The 17,303-nt window shown below is 63.5% G+C and overlaps 4 protein-coding genes across 17 annotated transcripts in view; 2 read left to right on the top strand and 2 right to left on the bottom strand.

Annotated features, from left to right (window-relative positions):
* Window positions 1–17,303, bottom strand: part of ZNF593 (zinc finger protein 593) — a 36,435-nt gene extending 19,132 nt beyond the window's left edge. The window contains exon 1 of the mRNA XM_061373648.1: window positions 17,299–17,303. The gene's annotated coding sequence lies outside the window, so the exon portion shown is untranslated. The remainder of the gene's footprint in view (window positions 1–17,298) is intronic.
* Window positions 2,559–5,996, top strand: TRIM63 (tripartite motif containing 63). Of its 2 annotated transcripts, none has more exons than XM_061373642.1 (9): window positions 2,559–2,769; window positions 2,906–3,072; window positions 4,156–4,321; window positions 4,579–4,674; window positions 4,829–5,062; window positions 5,162–5,184; window positions 5,341–5,465; window positions 5,567–5,644; window positions 5,752–5,996. In XM_061373642.1, the coding sequence occupies exons 1-9, from the start codon at window positions 2,611–2,613 to the stop codon at window positions 5,760–5,762; spliced, it is 1,059 nt and encodes a 352-aa protein (XP_061229626.1). In that variant the 5' UTR covers window positions 2,559–2,610; the 3' UTR covers window positions 5,763–5,996. The 2 variants fall into 2 exon arrangements, with proteins under 2 accessions (XP_061229626.1, XP_061229625.1); XM_061373641.1 differs by having other exon boundaries at window positions 4,153–4,321.
* SLC30A2 (solute carrier family 30 member 2) lies at window positions 6,605–8,941 on the top strand. Of its 4 annotated transcripts, none has more exons than XM_061373639.1 (8): window positions 6,605–6,780; window positions 6,878–7,080; window positions 7,308–7,454; window positions 7,717–7,870; window positions 7,954–8,110; window positions 8,247–8,352; window positions 8,446–8,580; window positions 8,653–8,941. In XM_061373639.1, the coding sequence occupies exons 1-8, from the start codon at window positions 6,731–6,733 to the stop codon at window positions 8,796–8,798; spliced, it is 1,098 nt and encodes a 365-aa protein (XP_061229623.1). In that variant the 5' UTR covers window positions 6,605–6,730; the 3' UTR covers window positions 8,799–8,941. The 4 variants fall into 4 exon arrangements, with proteins under 4 accessions (XP_061229623.1, XP_061229621.1, XP_061229620.1 ...); XM_061373640.1 differs by having other exon boundaries at window positions 6,636–6,780; window positions 6,881–7,080; XM_061373637.1 differs by having other exon boundaries at window positions 6,881–7,080; window positions 8,446–8,941.
* Window positions 9,303–16,370, bottom strand: EXTL1 (exostosin like glycosyltransferase 1). 10 transcript variants are annotated; one of them, XR_009728483.1, is made up of 12 exons: window positions 16,248–16,370; window positions 14,837–16,089; window positions 11,892–11,985; window positions 11,711–11,818; window positions 11,210–11,329; window positions 10,991–11,123; window positions 10,793–10,911; window positions 10,409–10,504; window positions 10,226–10,312; window positions 9,942–10,098; window positions 9,698–9,869; window positions 9,303–9,517 (listed from the first exon to the last, which is right to left on the bottom strand). XR_009728483.1 is itself a non-coding variant. In XM_061373631.1 (12 exons), the coding sequence occupies exons 2-12, from the start codon at window positions 15,769–15,771 to the stop codon at window positions 9,440–9,442; spliced, it is 2,202 nt and encodes a 733-aa protein (XP_061229615.1). In that variant the 5' UTR covers window positions 15,772–16,089; window positions 16,248–16,370; the 3' UTR covers window positions 9,303–9,439. The 10 variants fall into 10 exon arrangements, 7 of the variants coding, with proteins under 7 accessions (XP_061229615.1, XP_061229616.1, XP_061229617.1 ...); XM_061373631.1 differs by having other exon boundaries at window positions 9,303–9,616; window positions 9,942–10,102; XM_061373632.1 differs by having other exon boundaries at window positions 9,303–9,580; window positions 9,942–10,102.

The raw sequence follows: 17,303 nt of genomic DNA, 5'->3' as shown, positions 1-17,303 counted from the left end.
ACGGTCCCAGGCGGTTCGGTTACGCCGGGCCTCGGGGTGCGCGGCGCGGGGTCCCGCTGGGTTCCGCTTTATCCCGCTCTATCCAGGTCTGTCCCGCTTTGTCCCGCTCTATCCCGCTCTCTCACGCTCTCTCACGCTCTCTCACGCACTGTCCCGCTCTATCCCGCGCTGCCCCTCTCTATCCTGCTCTGTCCCGCTCTATCCCGCTCTGTCCCGCTCTGTTCCGCTCTGTCCCGCTCTGTCCCGCTCTATCTCGTTCTGTCTCGCTCTGTCCCGCTCTATCCGCTCTGTCACGCACTGTCCCGCTCTGTCCCGCTCTATCCCGCTCTATCCCGCTCTGTCCCGCTCTATCCCGCTCTGTCCCGCTCTATCCCGCTCTGTCCCGCTCTATCCCGCTCTGTCCCGCTCTATCCCGCTCTATTCCGCTCTGTCCTGCTCTATCCCGCTCTGTCCCGCTCTACTCCGCTCTATTCCGCTCTGTCCCACTCCATCCCGCTCCGTCCCGCTCTGTCCTGCTCTATCCTGCTCTATTCCCCTCAGTCTCCTCTCTCCGCAGGCTGTGAGTGTGCCCCATGAACAGGAATTGGGGGTGCAGCGCTGCTGCCATGGCCCCGCTGTCTCCTCCACCCCTTCATTGCGCAGCCAGCACCGGGGGAGAAGCCAGGGCCATCATCCACTGCTGGGAGCCCGCTGGGAGCCAAGTGGAATCCGTTCAGATACGCTCCCACCGAAGCATCACGCTCCTGTGCTCCCTGGTCCATTGGGAACAAGCCTGATGCTGATCAGTTTTCAGGCCCCTGCCTAAGCTGCCCCAAGGCAATTAGGGGACAGCAAGTCCCTTGTGTTTTCCAAAAGCTGATTAGGACATCACAGCCCCTTCATTACAATGAATCCCCTTATCTGAGTCCAGAAGCAGTTAATCAGTGCCACCCCCTGGCAGGGCCAGCTCATGGGTGTGGGGATGGGTGCACATATGGGTGCCTCACCCCCGGCTGTAGTCAGCCGCCAGCTCCCACACTGCCATGCCAAGTGTCCGCCAGCCCTGCCTGTGTGCCAGCTCCTCCCTGGAAGAGCTCCAAGTGCTGAAACGGGGACAGTTTTGCAAGATGTGCTTGGCTGGTCCTAGCACAGTCACTTGATGACAAGTGAGCCTGCCCGGAAGGAGCACCCAAAACAACTGCGGGGCTGCCCTGCCCTGGCTGGGGGCTGCCTGCAGCCAAAACAGGCTCTGTGCACCCAGATGCTTGTGTACCTTGCACCCATGAACCGCTGAACCCGTGCATCACTGCACACCTACACCTATGTACTTATGGACCCTGCACCCGTGCTCTCATGTACCTGTGCATCCGTGTACTCATGTACCCGTGCATCCATGTACCCATGCATCCTGAACCCATGAACCCCTACACCCATGCACCCATGATCCCTGTGTACTCATGCAACTGTGCACCCATCTCCCCTTGCATCCTTGTACCCATGCACTCATGCATTGCTGCACACCTACACCTATGTACTTATGGATCCTGCACCTGTGCACTCGTGTACCTGTGCATCCATGTACCCGTGCATCCATGTACCCATGCATCCTGAACCCATGAACCCCTACACCCCTACACCCATGATCCCTGTGTACTCATTTCCCCTTGCACCCTTGTACCCATGCACCCACATACCCATGCACTCATGCACCCCAGCACCCGTTCCCTCCTGCCTGCCACCGCTGTAGGTGCAGCAGCAGCCACCACCCCTCATCACCCTATTCCCCCCCAGCATGACCCAGAGGCAACAGCACAACACCCCTGGCTCCTCATGCAGTGTATTTACAGGTCTCCTGTGGGCCGGCGCTGGCATTTGGCACGACCCCTTGTTTATCACTGCAGCAGCCGTGTGCGCCGGGTGCTGGTCCTCAGGGGCTGTTTCTGGGTCAGGTTTTGCAACCAAGCAGAGGGGCCGGCTGCGTTCTGGCAGCGCATGGCAGCACGGGGGGCAGCCTGTAGCTCCCTCTGCATAATACAGAAGAATATAGGATACAGGGGATACAGAATAGCCCCTCAATCCCTGTGTGGGATAGGAAGGGGGGAAACCTGGTGCATGTGCTGCATCTCCCTGGTGCTGCCTTCCTCCTCCAAGCACAGCCTCAGCACCGTGATGAGGCTGCTTTTGCACCCAAGGAGTGGTCACATTTTGGGGGTGCTCTGAATAAATCACCCGTTGCTGCCGCTGGCCCAGCTCTGTCCCATTCCTGGCACCCTCACAACATCTTAATGACCACAGGGATGTTGCTCACCCCTTCTTGCCTCCACCCCAGTGCCGTTGTGGGACCCACTCCCTGCTGCCCCTGGGGATGTGCAGCCAAGCCTGGCCCCATTTACCCCCCGCTCCGGGGTGGGTTTGCCAGCAGCCGCAGGCAGGCAGGGCCTCCCGTACAGCCTGTCCCCTGCTTGTTTACCGCCCGGTGGCATCCCGATGGCTCAGTCCCATGTGACAGGTGCTGATGCTTCCCAGGACACCCGACCCGGCGCTGGCGTGACCGGGAAGTCACTTATAAATAGCGGGATGAGGGGTGCCACCGACAGCCGAGCGCGGGCGAGAGCAGCCACCACTGTGCCGATGGATTTCCAAGCCGGCATCCTACGGGATGGCAACCCCATGGAGAGCCTGGAGAAGCAGCTCATCTGCCCCATCTGCCTGGAGATGTTCAGCAAACCCGTGGTGATCCTGCCCTGCCAGCACAACCTCTGCCGCAAGTGTGCCAACGACGTCTTCCAGGTGAGAGGGGGGTGCCTGCGCCCTTTCCCCCCACCCCAGCCTGGGTGCTGCGGTGCTGTGGGGATGCTCACGGCGCTTCAGGGATGCTCGCGGTGCTGTGGGGATGCTCATGGACACCCCAATGTGCATCTCGCAGGCTGCCAACCCCTACTGGCAGAGCCGGGGCAGTGTGATTTCGGGGGGCCGGTTCCGGTGCCCGTCGTGCCGCCATGAGGTGCTGCTGGACCGTCACGGTGTCTATGGGCTGCAGAGGAACCTGCTGGTGGAGAACATCATCGACATCTACAAGCAGGAGTGCTCCAGGTAGGCAGGCATAGGGTGGCTGTGGCTGTTGGCTTGTGCCTTGTCTCAGTGGGGATACAGGGAGATGGGGACACAGGGATGTGGGGATGCCCAGCTCCCAAGCCCCAACACCATGGTTGGGACTACAGGAGACTGCATCTTGGGGAGAAACTGGGAGGGATTTTCTGCTGGCCTGACCCAAATCTTCCTCCTCTTGACCCAAATCCTGCTCCCTCAACCCAAATCCTCCTCCCCCTGTCCAGTGGGGTTTGGGTCCCTGGGCAGCTCAGGGGAGCTGCGCTCTGTGGCTGAGCTGTTTGGTGGCAGGGAAGAGGTGTGGGGGACAAATCCAAGCCCCGTGCATGACAGCGGGTGCTGCTGGCTGATAAGGGGCAGAGGGACAGTTTAGGGGGGGCCCCATTCAGTAAAAGGGCTGGGGGGGGAGAAAGGGGGGTCACAGGATCTCGAGGTGGAGCAGGGGCCCCGGCCAAGCTGCCTGAACCACTGTAAATATTGTTTGAGAGCCATGGGGACGATGGCACAGGGCAGGTGTCTGCGCCCGCTGGGGGGGTCACTGGGCTGGCCTCTGGTTTCTTCTGCGGCTTGGCTTGTCCCCATGTCCCCCCTTGCTGCAGAGGGGACGCTTCAGCTGCAGGCATTGGCTGGGTCCCCCCCCCAGGGGGTTTCGTGGTGCCCCCACCCCAGTCACATGCTGAGTGACAACAATCAATCCCTGCAGCCCAAGGCTAAAATTAGACCCTTGTGCAGCACACCCGGAGTGGGGCCCCAGGACCCCTCCGCTCACCACTGCCGGCTGCTGCTGTGCCCAGTGCCACACTGGTTTACACTGGGACTCACTGGGCCCGGGGCTTAGGGAAGCATGGAAGTCGGTGGCCCCTAAAGGAGCAAGTGTGGGGTTATGCCAGGATCTGTTCTCTTTCCTGTGAACCCGGCTTTGGGGTGGCCGTGAAGCATCAGTGGGGATGTCACCCCAGTGGGGATGATGGAGAGATGGGGTGGGATGTCATCGCGCAGGGATGTGACTACAGTGGGGATGTCACCATGGTGGGGATGTCACCATGGCTGTGCTGCTCTCTCCAGCAGGCCACTGAAGAAGGGGGAGCACCCCATGTGCAAGGAGCACGAGGACGAGCGGATAAACATCTATTGCGTCACTTGTGAGGTCCCCACATGCTCCATGTGCAAAGTCTTCGGTGCCCACAAAGACTGCGAAGTTGCCCCCCTGCAAACCATCTTCCAGGGCCAGAAGGTGCCTTGAGGGGAGTCGAGGGCGGATGCAGGGAACACAGCTTGTCCCATGGCAATGTGCTGAGCTGGGGCAGCCACAAATAGCACTGGGACTTGCTCACTCGGTATTAATAGCCCCCGTGTGACTCTGCCCAGGACACAGCCTATATTTAGAGTGGTCGTGGCCTGTGGGAGATGTGGGGGGAGCAGAGCTGGGGCTGGGCATGTCCCCATCCCCACTGGGGTTCAAGCTGTTTCTGTCCATCCATCCCTGCCCAGACCGAGCTGAACAACTGCATCTCCATGCTGGTGGCGGGGAACGACCGGATCCAGACAATCATCTCCCAGCTGGAGGACTCGTGCCAGAGCACCGAGGTGAGGAAAAAGGAGCCCTCCGAAACGCAGGGGTGAAACCTCAGCCCATTTGGGTTGGCTGGGAGGGAACTGGAGCCCAGGGACTAGGCAAGCCTCTGGGATGCTGCTGGTGCCGAGGGACACCGGTGGCATCCCTCACCCCTTGTCCCTGCAGGAGAACAGCGAGGCGGCCAAGCGGGAGCTGTGCACTCGCTTCGACACCCTGGCAGCGCTGCTGGAGGAGAAGAAGTCGGAGCTGCTGCAGCGCATCACCCATGAGCAGCACCACAAGACGGGCTTCGTCCAGGGCCTCATCCGCCAGTACAAGGAGCAGCTGGAGAAGTCAAGTCGGCTGGTGGAGACGGCTGTGCAGGCCATGGAGGAGACAGGGGGAGCTGCCTTCCTCATGGTGAGACCCCCAAACCTCCCTGCTGGTGCCCCCATGGGGTCCCAATGGCTTGGGGACGTCCTGGTGGCTTCATTCTGCTCTCCTCTTTGCTCCCCACAGAACGCCAAGCAGCTCATTAAAACGTAAGTGCCCAAACTGGGGATGGTTTGGTGATGCTCAGGCCCTGCTGGGGCTTTGACAGTGGTACCCGGGTGGCAAGTGTGGGGATGCTCCAGCCCCCGTGGTTGCCCAGCTTGGCAAGGGACAGGGTGGGACATGGCTGTGTTCTCCCTGCCCAGGATTGTGGAGGCCTCCAAGGGTGACAGGCTGGAGAAGATTGAGCAGGGCTATGAGAACATGGATGCCTTCACAGTGAGCCTGGAGCACCTCGCCGAGGCAGTCCGCACCTTGGACTTTGACTCTGGTAAACCAGTCCTCAACCCCAATGCCCCTTTACCAGCACTTTGATGGCACCCATCACCTTTCCCAGTGGCTCTATGGTGACATTTGGCCACTTGTTTGCAGCTGAGGAAGATGAGGAGTACTTTGATGGGGAGGAAGAAGAGGTGGAGGAGGATGCGGCACCCGAAAGAACAGTGATGGGTAAGAGGTGGCACGGCTGATCCCCCTTCCCAGGACCCCCAAGAACCTATGGGGGAGCTTTGGAGGGATGGGCCCCCCTTTGATCCCTCCATTCCCTCCCCTTGTAGCTCCCCAGTAGCCGCAGTGGTGTTGGCAGCATGGGAGGAACGTCGCGGGTGCAGGATGTCCGTCGACGGGACTCGGGACACAGCGGAAGCACCATGGGGTCTGGTGGCCTCGCAAGCCAGCATCTGCTTCAGCACAGGACACTTTTCTATACGGGTGCAAACAGGACAATTCCTCACGTTTTGTATCTTCCTTGTTTTGTATATAATTGTCATAGATTAACATTTTGTGTACTTTGTAAAGAAAACTGGTGGTTTGGGTGCCTTTGTTTGCTTCGCCTCTTCTTCTTGGCTTGATGGGCACGGGGCGTGCATGTGGGTTTGCCAAGCCCGTGCCATTGCTGGTGTCCCTGCCAGCACCCAGCAAAGCAGAGGGATGCTTCCTGGTCCAGCACTTCATTTTCATGCTCATTAGCACCTCTGGCAGTGCTGGCTGCCTGCCCAGGGGTGTCACAGGCAGGATTTATCTCCTACTGATGGGATGCCCGGGACCAGTGCTTGCCCAGGCTTGTGGACATGGCAGAGGACTGAGGATGCTCTGAGCTGTGCCAGTTCCCCCCAGCATGCGGATGGCCTTGGCACTGAGCTGCCAGATTCCCGTTCGGCACCTGGCCAAGGGGAAACTGAGGCAGCACCCAAAGCGGTGCAGTCAGCCCCAGGGGAAATGGGGCTCCTCACCAGGGCAGGGTCACTGCGGGGGGGTGACATGGCTGGATATGAGCTGTTGGAGCAGGGAGGGGGTCACCGGGTGCCTTTGGAGGGAGGCACCGCGGAACGCTCCATCCTCCCCTTGCCTCGGGGCTGCGTCCATGCCCCTGTGCATGGCTCCTGAGGGATGCTCACAGCGGGTCCGGGTGCGGGGCGAGCGCTGCAGCCGCCTTGCGGCCGGCCCGGCCGTGCCCTCCCTGCTCCGGCCTCCTCTGCACACGGGACCCCGCCGCTCCACACGGGCCACACTCGCAGCCACCCGCACCGCAGGACCATGGCAGCGCCCGAGGAGGAGCGGTACCTGCTGAGCCCCGGGGCAGGCGGGTAGGGGCGGCCGGGAGCCGGTGCGGGGCTGCAGGCGGGGTCCCTGCTGGCTCCGGGGCCGGGGTCCCCCGCACCCCCTGAGCACCCCCTCCCGCAGCAGGTCCTACCTGGGGGCCGCGCATGAGGACGGGCTCGGCTCGGGGCAGGGCCAGGGCCCCGCGCTGGCTCTGGGGCCGCGGCACAGCCCGCACTGCCACACGCGGGGAGCCACCGGTGCCCGCGGCCAGCAGCAGCAGGCGCGCAGGAGGCTCTACCTGGCCGCTGGCATCTGCCTCATCTTCATGGTTGGGGAGGCTGTGGGTGAGTGGGGGCCGCAGGGTCTGCTCGGGGGGGGGGGGGGTGTCACCAAGGGACACCCCAAGTGCCTGCCTGCAGCACCTCTTGCTCCGATTCCCCGCAGGCAGGGTCCCCATTGGCTTTTCAGGGGGGGTGAAGCATCCCAGTGGGCCCCCCCACTCAGCTCAGCGCAGGGTGGGTGGGAACCCCCCCACTGCCACCCCAGTGTCCCCATAGCCCCTTCTTCACAGGCGGGTACCTGGCGCACAGCCTGGCCATCCTGACGGACGCAGCGCACCTCCTGACGGACTTTGCCAGCATCATGATCAGCCTCTTCGCGCTCTGGGTGTCCTCTCGCCCCCCCACCAAGACCATGAACTTTGGCTGGCACCGGGCAGGTAACGGGGCAGCAGCACCCCTGGGATGACATCCAGCTCCCGCAGACCGCAGGGAGCACTTGGAGCATCCCAGGGTGCCTTTCCTAAGGGGAGCCCTGGGGGCATAGGAAGCCCTGGCAAAGCCCCTGCACCACGCATATGGGCAGGGAGCAACCCCAGGGATGGGTGCTGGGCGCTCACCCCAAGCCCTGGTACTGCCTGGGCCAGGAACGTGCTCAGGCTTGGGTGGCAGCGAAGCAGCAATGAGGGGGGCTCTCTGCAGAGATCCTGGGGGCCCTGGTCTCCGTGCTCTCCATCTGGGTGGTGACGGGTGTCCTGGTCTACCTGGCGGCCCAGCGCCTGCTCTCAAATGACTACGACATCGAGGGTGGTGTGATGCTCATCACCTCCGCCTGCGCCGTGGCCGTCAATATCGTGTATGTATGGCCAGCTCTCACCCTCCCGGTCCCCAACCCTGTGCCCAGTGCCCCCAGGGGTGTCACTGCTGCCCTGCCTGCAGGATGGGGGTGGCTCTGCACCAGACTGGGCACCATCACAGCCATGGGGCACCCAGTGAGCAGCCCAACACCAGTGTCCGTGCCGCCTTTGTCCATGTCTTGGGGGACCTGCTGCAGAGCGTTGGTGTCCTCGTTGCATCCTACATCATCTTTTTTAAGGTCTGGGTAGCTACTGGGGGTAAAGGGGGTGCTGGGGACACAGGGAGAGCATCCTCAGCCAGCCCTTAGGGGCCAATGGGGATTTGGGATGGGGTGATGGTGCCGGAGGGGCCTCACCCTCTCCCACCCCTTGCAGCCCGAGTACAAGTATGTGGATCCTGCCTGCACCTTCCTCTTCTCTGCACTGGTGCTGGGGACAACGCTGTCCATCCTCCGTGATGTCCTCCTTGTCCTCATGGAAGGTAGGGACCCAGCGCAGGGGGTCTGGGCTGCAGGGACACCCCTGGGGTGCCATGGCTCCTCTCCCTCCAGCGCTCAGGGCTCTCCATCCCCAGGCACCCCCAAAGGGATTGACTTCAACGCCGTGCGGGAGGCTCTGCTGGCGGTGCAGGGGGTGGAGGCCGTGCACAGCCTCCACATCTGGGCGCTGACAGCAGCACAGCCGCTGCTCTCGGTGCACGTCGCCATCAGTGAGTATCGCGCCCTGGGGACGGAGCCGGGGTTCACCCGCACCCCAACATCCCCTGCCCTGCTCCTCGCAGACGCCGGGGCCAGCGCGCAGGAAGTGCTGGAGGAGGCCAGCTCCCGGCTGCAGGGCACCTTCCACTTCCACACCACCACCATCCAGGTGGAGAACTACTCGGAGGAGATGCAGGACTGCCGGGAGTGCCAGCCGCCCCGCGACTGAGCCTCCCACAGCCCCCTTGTGTCCCCAGCGGGGCTTCTGATGGGGGCAAATAAACTGGAGCACAGGGCTGGGTGTGCAGGTGGGGATGTTGGGTCTGACAGCATCGGGGCGGTATCTTGGGTGTCTGCTAGGAGCAAAGGCAGCAGGGAAGCCCCACAGCCGCAGGGAGGCGAGGAGGCTTCGTTTTCCCTGTTCCTATTCGGGGGGAAGGCAGCTCAAACAACCCTTTCTCCCTTCTTCGGCCAGCGCTGCAAGGCAATGGGGTGCCTGGAGCTGTGGGGGGAATCATCCCAGCCTAGGGGAGGGAGAACGCACGTGCTCTGCTCTCACTCTTATCGCTCTGTTTGCCCTCAGGAATCCAAAGGACTCGCCCTTCCCAGGGGCTGAGGATATTCCCAGGGTGCCCGGATGGGTGCCAACAGTAGAAGCACGGGTGCATCGACACACCAGTGCTCCCAGTGGGTACAGCCCGCTCCCCAAATCCCACAGCCATTGCCAAGCCTCTTTCTCTCCACCCACCTTTATTGCATTGGTAAAACCCAGTAACGGGTAAAACCCCGTCAGCAGTAACCAACTGCTCCGGGAGGGCTCCATGTGCCAGGAATGGGCCACCCGGAGCCAACCCAAATCCCCAGCAGCCCTCAGGGTTTATCCAAGTGTGGGTATCTCTTGCGCAGGATGGAGACCTGGTCCTTGAAGAGGACTGGGTCGAGGCGCAGCTGGGAGGACACGAGGGGCATGTAGCCAAACCAGTCCACCAACTGGTCCAGGCAGTCCTGTTGCTGGGAGAGATGCCGGCCACCGGTTGTGCCCTTCCCCTTGGCAGGAGGAGACCATGGGGGTGAGGGGCTCTGCTCCCCGGCCAGGGGTGTCCCTGCATCCCCATCCTTGTGCCCTACCTGCTGGGGCTCTGCTTCCTTGTGCTGCTTCCTCTGGGCCACCTTAATGGGCGGCAGCTTGGTGACAGCGGCCACCAGGATGTTCATCAGGATGTCCTCGCAGGCAGCCAGGCCGCCCACCAGCTCCCGCAGCCCCGCTGGCAGGTACTGGGTGAAGAGGCTGTGATAATACCTGGGGAGGGAGAGGGATGGGGCAGGATGCAGCCAAGCCCACCAGCACCAGCACCCCTCTGTGTCTGGGTACCTGTGATAGAAGGCAGCGGTGGTGAGGACGATGGAGAGCTCGTTGGTCCATTTGGAGGTGTAGCCCCAGCGCCTTTGCTCAGCATCCCAGAAGTGGCTCTGTGCAGGGAAGCCCACGATGCGCTCAGGGAAGCTGCGCCACACCACGAAGGCAAAGTCTACCTGGCACGGGACAGGGGAGGCTCTCACTTGCCTGCAGGGACCTCACCCCTAGAGGTGTGCCCTGGGCAGGGGGACATGGGCACAGCCAGCCCCGCGGTGACTGCTGAGCATCCACAGCCTCACCTCACTGGTTGAGAGGCTGGTGTGCTCGTCCAGGCTCAGCACGGCGTCCGTCTGGATGGCTGCATAGGGGAAGAAGCGGTCACTGACCTAGGGAGAGGAGATAGGTTGGGATGTGCCGCAGGGTGGCTGCTCCAGCTCCTCGACCGTGTCCCAGCTCCCTGCCATCATCCCAGCTCTTCTCACCTTGCTCCTGCCCTGGATGACAGTCAGAGGCACAGTGGTCTGGGGCCATTTCCCACTCGGGGGTGAGGGCTTTTCACTGCTCCACAGCACCAGGATCTGCAGGGGGAGGACCAGCGTGCCCGGGGGTCTCTGGCTGGGCTGACCCATCACGGTGGCCACAGTTGAGCCCTCCCCAGCCCTGCAGCAGGACCTGCTCCAGCCCCCCCCACCGCACCCCAAAACCATCTCATGGCACCTCGGACCGGAATAAACCCCGGGTGGTCCCGCATCTACCCCAGACACCCCTCACACTCCCAACACACCCGCACCCTTCCCAGCCCATAGGACCCTGCCCCATCCCTCCCACTGCATCCTCAGGAGTGGTGCGGGGCTCAGCCCCCCTACCTGGGCGCAGTACTGGGATCCGGACACGGCTTGGATGAGCCTGAGGATGGGCTGGGAGAGGGCCCCCCCCATCGAGGTGGCTCGGATGAAAGCCGTGAACTTCTTGGAGGGGCTGGAGCCTGTAAAAGGCAGGGAGAGGGTGAGCGCTGCGCCACGCACCGGCTCTGCCGCGCTCAGCTGGGGCAGGCAGGCTCCTACCGCGCTGCAGGTGGTAGAAGGGGAAGTCCCCGAGGTGCGTGGAGAAGTCGGGCAGGGCCAGGAGCCCCCCGGGCAGCGTGTTCCAGAGGAAGCGCGAACGGGAGCGGTGCTGAAGCAGCCGGTCCTTGATGATCTGACAGAGGCCGGAGAGATGCTCCCAGCATCCCGGCTGTGACCCCGGGGGCTGGGGAGGGGGGAGGTTCGAAGGCGGGGGCTCACCTCCAGTGTGGTGTGCACAATCTTGTCCACAGAGGAGAAGTAGGCATCCCACAGGAACTGGGTCTGCTGCTGGAAAGCCAGCACACGCTCCGGATGGATGCAGCGCACGGCAGAGGGGATCTGTGCCACCGGGGAAGCGGGGGGCTTGTTTCTCACCTCAGTGTCCCCCAGCCCCCTGGCAGGGCTGCCTGGCCTCTGCCACCTCCGTGCCATCCCAAGGGACCCCCATCAGCCACTGCCCTACTGCAGCTCTGTCCCCTCCTCTCCCTGGAATAGGATCTGGCCCAGGACCCCCAAGGGCTTTGGGTCTGAGATGTTCAAAACTCCCCTCCCTGAGCTGAGTGATGCTCCAGGGATGCTGTTGGGGTGAGACCCCCTCTCCTCCTGCCCACAGGAGGGCTGAGGAGGTTTCACCCACAAGATTGGCTGGGGGCTCCACCATTGCCATCAACACCGGGGGACCCTTTGTGTCCGGTGTGGGGCAGGATCTGGCCGTGGTACCTGCAGGAGCAGTCTCTCATTGCCCACGACAGCAGCTTTGCCCCAGTCGATGGCCTCGGCGAAGGGCAGCTCCCAGCCATCACTCAAGAGCACGGGGATGCAGGCAGCCTGTGGCAGAACCCACACAGGCTGGGACAGAGCCCCCGGACCCAGGGAGGGGCATCCCCTGTCCCCGCGGTACCTGCAGTGCCTCCAAGAAGCGGAATGAGCCCAAGCGCCTGCCCCGGGGCACAATGCAGAAGGTGGAGTTGTGCAGCAGCTCCTGGTAGTCAAACCTGGGATGGGAGATGGGGTGAGAGTCAGGCTCGGTCTCACCTGCGAGCATCTGGGGTCTCGCTGGCACCCAGCAAGGATGAGCATCCCTGCCGGGGGGTGGGGGGAAGGAGCCAACCCAGGGCAGTGCTAGGATCAATCTGTGCTGATTCGGCTCCAAACACCCTCAGTTCCACCAGGCCAGTGAAGCAGAGGCACCCTGGGTGATGGAGGGATGTGCCTGTGCACTGCTGAAAAAGGAGGGGTCAGGATAGGACCCCGGTGTCCTTTGAGGGCTCCCTCCACCCACCCGCAACGAAACCACACGCAAAGCCGGCGCCTGAACCCCCAAGCCCGAAACTGCGGCCGCTCCTGTGCCGTGCCCGGACTTGTCGGGCAGGACCAGCCCTGCCTCCCGAGGCGCTGCGGTGGGGAGCAGCCAGCGCAGCCCCCCCTCGGCCCCGGCCGCGCTCGTACCGTGGGGCTATGAAAGCCCCTTCTGTGCCTCCGGTGGGGAGCGGCGCGGCTGCGGCCGGCCGGAAAATCCAATGTTAGGCTGGGACAGACCCCATCTGTTCTGCCCAAGGGGAGGGACGGGCGGAGGGAGGCAGGGATGGGGCAGCCGGGTCCTGGGGTGCGCACGGTCCAGCCAGGGGTGAGCATGAGGCCAAAGCGCTGCTTGAAATGTGCTGGTCCCCAGCGGCAAGGGTGTCCCCGTGGTGCGGGTGTGAGGCTGGGTCTAGCCTGGGGGTTGAGGATGTGTCCCCTCCATGGATGCTGGAGCACCCTGCAGCATCCTGGCACCATGGGAGGTGGGAAGTTGTCCCCAGTGCCAAGGCACAAGGGTTTACAATCAAGACCAGATGAACAACCGCCATGTCTCCAATGGATGCTGAAAACCCCATTAGCACACCCTGCCTCTGTAACACCCAGCTCCCACCTAAGTGACCTGCCAGGAGGGTGAGGGCAGCTCAAACAGGACCCAGACATCTCCCCCCTCGCCATGAACCCACAGCAGCGACATCCCCTGCCGGTGTTCACCCTTGGGGCCACCCTGCTGCCACCTGCTCATGGGGGGACCCTGTGGTCACCCCCAGCACCTCCATGGGGCTGCTCCCAGCGCCGGGGCCGGGTGGGCAGCAGGAGGAGCCCCGGGGCTCCTCGCAGGCAGGCACCGTGGGGAGGCTGGCGCCGGCCGGGCTGCGGGGCCAGAACCTCCCGATGGAAACCCTCGGCTCCTGACGCGCTGCGGTTTCCGGGTAATCCGCACTCAGGGCTTCCTTGTTTTGTTAGGAGCTGGGACAGGCGCCCGCTGCGCTCCCCCCACGCCGCCACCATGGCCCCTGCGTGGCTCTGGCCGGGCACGGTGCCACCGAGGACCCATCAGTTCCAGAGAGCTTTTCCCACCCTGCTCCAATGGCTTTCAAGCTGGGGCAGCCCGCAGCAGGGCCGGGCTGCAGCGCTGCTACAAGCCACCCTTTATCCCGGCACAGAACTGGTTTGTTTTAGGCAGCCCCTCCCCAGGCACAAGGAGGGGGGCCTGATGACTCCCAGCAAGACCTTCCTCCACTCCCCACACTGCCCTCCACTGCATGGGCTCCCACTGCCCCAGGCAAACGAGGACATCCCCATGGGGTAGCTGGGGTCTCACTTTGCCTGTCCCCATCATCGGTCTGCCTGGCTTTGGGGACATCTTGTCCCGGTTCAGGAGGGCATAAACCCCTGTGGGAGGTCGGGCAGAGCAGACCCTGCACAGTGGAGATGCTGACGGCTTTTTGCCCGGGTGTCCCATGGACACGAGCAGGATGGTGGAGAGTCGGGGTCACGCATAAGCACGCTGTCCTGTGCCACGAGTTCCCCATCTATCTGCTGCCTAAAGCCGCCCTGGGAGAGGTGTAAATCTCCCCACACTTCAAACAGCGTTAGTGGATTACTTGGGCCGGGCAGAAGGGCATTTCCCAGCCCACGGAGCCTGGGCATGCTGCGGGGCTGACCTTGGGTTCCCTGTGCTGCCAGCCCACTGCGTCTCCCACCCTCCTGTGATGCCTGAGCTGCCCCAAAGCCCCTGCTAATCCCAGCGCTGGGAGCACCCCGGCTCCACTTTTACCTCCTGGCACCTCCTAAGACGCTTTGAGGATGATGCCCAACACGGCTTCTCCCCATCTGCTCCCTGGCTGGGTGGCTGCAGGATGTCCCCAGGCAGCGGGACAGGGACCCGCTGGGATGGGATCTGTGTTTACCAGCCCTGGACAGGGAGGACCAGCAGGACAGGGAGGCAAAGAGCCAATGTGCATCCCTGCAGCATGGAGCTCCCCAGACTCACAAAGCTTTGTGTCCCCCCTGTTCTCCTGCCAAGGTCCATCACACACCATCCCACCTATGAGGAGGGACGCAGGGGTCCCCCCACCCCTCCATACCCGGGGGAGCTCAGGGCTGTTCACACTGGGATGCCCAAGGACCCACCAGTTTTGCAGGAGTTTTAGTGGAACCAGTGTGGGGGGAGATGTTTCAGGCTCATCTCCAAGAGAAATGTTTATGTTAGGGGAGGGTGGAAAGGGGGAGAAGAAAAGCATCATTCATCAGCGTTAGGAAAAGGGAAATCATATTAGAGGTGGCTGCAGTGACTGCAGATAAGAGCCACTCTCACCAGATTAATGAAGCTTTAATACAGAACAGGAAAGCCCTGAACAATCAGTGCCTCCCTCCCCACTATGAAACCCTCATTATATCAGGAGACCCCAAAACTTTCCTCTCTCCCCACATCTGGACACGCAGCCACCACGGACGGGCACAGCTGCACCCAGCAGAGAGGCAGGGACACCCGTGGGGTGTCCTCCTCACCAGATCCCCTTTCCCACCCCACCTCGGACTCACTTTTCATAGTTGACGTTATCCTTGTCGCAGCGCGTGTCCTTGTGCCTCTCCCAGTCCTTGCCGTGCTTGCAGGTGGTGAGGGAGATGATGTCCTTCCCGTTGTGGATGTGGTGCAGCGCGTTCCTGGTGCTGGAGCCGATGCCGGTCAGGTACCGCTTCCCTTTGAACACCAGCAGGTATTTCTTCTTTGGGGGGACCGAGTCCTGATACAGCCACCCCCTCTCCCCCCCACGCTGCGGGTGGTCCTTAGGGAAGAGAGGGATGGAGATGTCGAAGCCAGGCCTGAAGCTCTCCGTATAGAAGCTGGCTTTGGCCAGGATGGCCTGGCCGATGTCAAAGCCCAGGTCCTCGGTGTAATTGGGCCAGGTGCCCGAGTAGAGGTTGAAGATGAGGTGGTTGCGGCCACTGTTCCACAGCGGGAAGCCACGGATTTTCTCATCAACATCGTGGATGTATTGACCCGAGAGATGGTCGCGGTCCAGCGTGTCGATGCTGAGGATGAAGAGGCAAGCTTCCTCGGGGTTTGGGGTGTAGTAGCGAGAGCGCTCAATGGAGGTGAGGATCTTGCTGTAACTCTCTGAGATGGGCTGGTCTCTGTCCCGGGGGTAGGTGAACACCCTGAAGCCGTGCTTCTCACATCTGGAGAAGTCAAAGCAGGTTTCCATCCGGCATCTGCTGTTCTTGTAGATGCTCAGCTGTGCCGCCCGCCGCTCCCGGGGTGAGGGCACCGAGGGATCCCCATCGCTCTGGAGCTCCTTGGGGTCCGCAAAGCTTTTGAGGAGGGACTGATCAGTCCAGTGGGGCCAATCCCTCTGGGCTTCAGCTTTCCTCTCGGAAAAGAAAGCGAAACGGCGCAGTTGGTCTCCTCCAAAGAAGAAAAGCAGGAGCCAAGAGGCGAGCAAAGCAAGGAAAATGTACTTCTTCCTGGTCTGCATAGGTTCACACGTGGCTCCAGCTCCTCATTGGGCCCGAGTCTGTTCAAAAGGCCGATGTCCCAAAAACCCCCACGCGGGTCGTGGGGTGGCTCCCAGCCCGCAGGTATCGTCCTGTGGCCTCTGCAGCCCGTGGGAGCGCGGATGAACCCCACAGTCCTCCTGCTGCCCCCTCCAACCAGGGCTGCGCCGTCCCTCTCGGACTGCAGGGCTCGGTGCCGCCGTGTCCCGCTCCCTTCCCCGCAGCGCAGCGGTTACTGAGCCGGGCCCCCGTGCTGTGACAATGACATTCCCATCCCCGCTTGGCCCGGTTTCAAATCCCTGGGGAAGGGGAGAGGTCGCGCCGTCACCGCCCGGCCACCACCGGCCCCGGCACCGCAAGCGTCTCCCCGCCTTCCAGACCCCTCCTGGGAATAAAGCTCCCCCTCCCTGCGGATCCCCCCTCCCCGTCCATGCCGCTGGTTCCCCGCTCCCGTTACCTCTGGGGACACTCAGCCCCCGGTGGGCTCCGGCCCGCCGTGCCCCGACGCCTCGACTCGCAGCTCCCCGCGGCTCCGGGCTGCATCCCCGGCTGGGGCAGGCGGCGGAGCAGCCGCCGTGCGGGGCTCCCGGTGCGCGGCCGCGCGGGGCAACCGGAGCCGCTGCCGCTGCGGGAGGCTCCGCACAGCCCTGGCCGGGGGCGGGGGTGGATCTGGGGGTCCGTGTCCCCCCCCTTGTCCGCCTGGCTCTGCCTTGGGCTCGGTCCCCGTGGACCTGCGGCTGCCTGCGCGAAACCTCAGCTGCCTGCACCGCTTGTAGCTGCCTGTCCCGCACCCCCCCGCTGCCTGTCCCGCACCCCCCCCGCTGCCTGTCCCGCACCCCCGCTGCCTGTCCCGCACCCCCCAGTGCTGCCTGTCCCGCACCCCCCGCCTGCCCCCCTGCCTGCCGCACCCCCCCGCTGCCTGTCCCGGACACCCCCGCTGCCTGTCCCGCACCCCGGGGCTCGCTGTCCCCCCAGTCCCCCGCCCGCATCGGTTTCACCGCGTCCCGCTCCTCCCGTAACCACAACATTCAACCTTTAGCCCCGCCCATCCACTTCCCATTGGCTGTCCGGGACCCCCCGTGGGCGTGTCCCGCGGAGCATCCTCCTGCGGAGGCTTCCCATTGGCAGCGCCCCGCCGCCCGCAGAGCGCCCACGTGGGACGGGGACGGGGGGTGTATCCCCACGCGGCGGGCGGTGGGGGTACCCCGAGGGCGGGGAGCTCCGCAGGGTCCCTGCGCCGCCCGCCCGCGGTGCCGGTGACCGGGGGGAAGCGGCCGTGCCGCCGGTCTCAGCCCTCGGGTGCGGGGTCCCTCAGCTCCCCCGCGCCTCTCCCGCATCAAGCGGCCGCAGCCGGCTGCGAATGCTCCTGGCTGGGACAGGGGCTGAGGGGGAGCGTGCCCGGAGTTAATCCCCCTAAAGAACACCCCAGCAGGCAGCGTGCGAGTCCAGCGCGGGGATAGCGCGGTCAGCAGCAGAGCCGGCCCCAGCTCTGCCCCGGGGGCACCCATGGAAC

This window comes from Neopsephotus bourkii, unplaced genomic scaffold (genome assembly GCF_033783945.1).
Source record: "Neopsephotus bourkii isolate Nb327-2 ecotype Australia unplaced genomic scaffold, CSIRO-AGI_Nbou_v1 NB_1632, whole genome shotgun sequence".
Taxonomy (NCBI): Eukaryota; Metazoa; Chordata; class Aves; order Psittaciformes; family Psittacidae; genus Neopsephotus; species Neopsephotus bourkii.
This window is presented reverse-complemented; position numbering and strand designations above follow the sequence as displayed.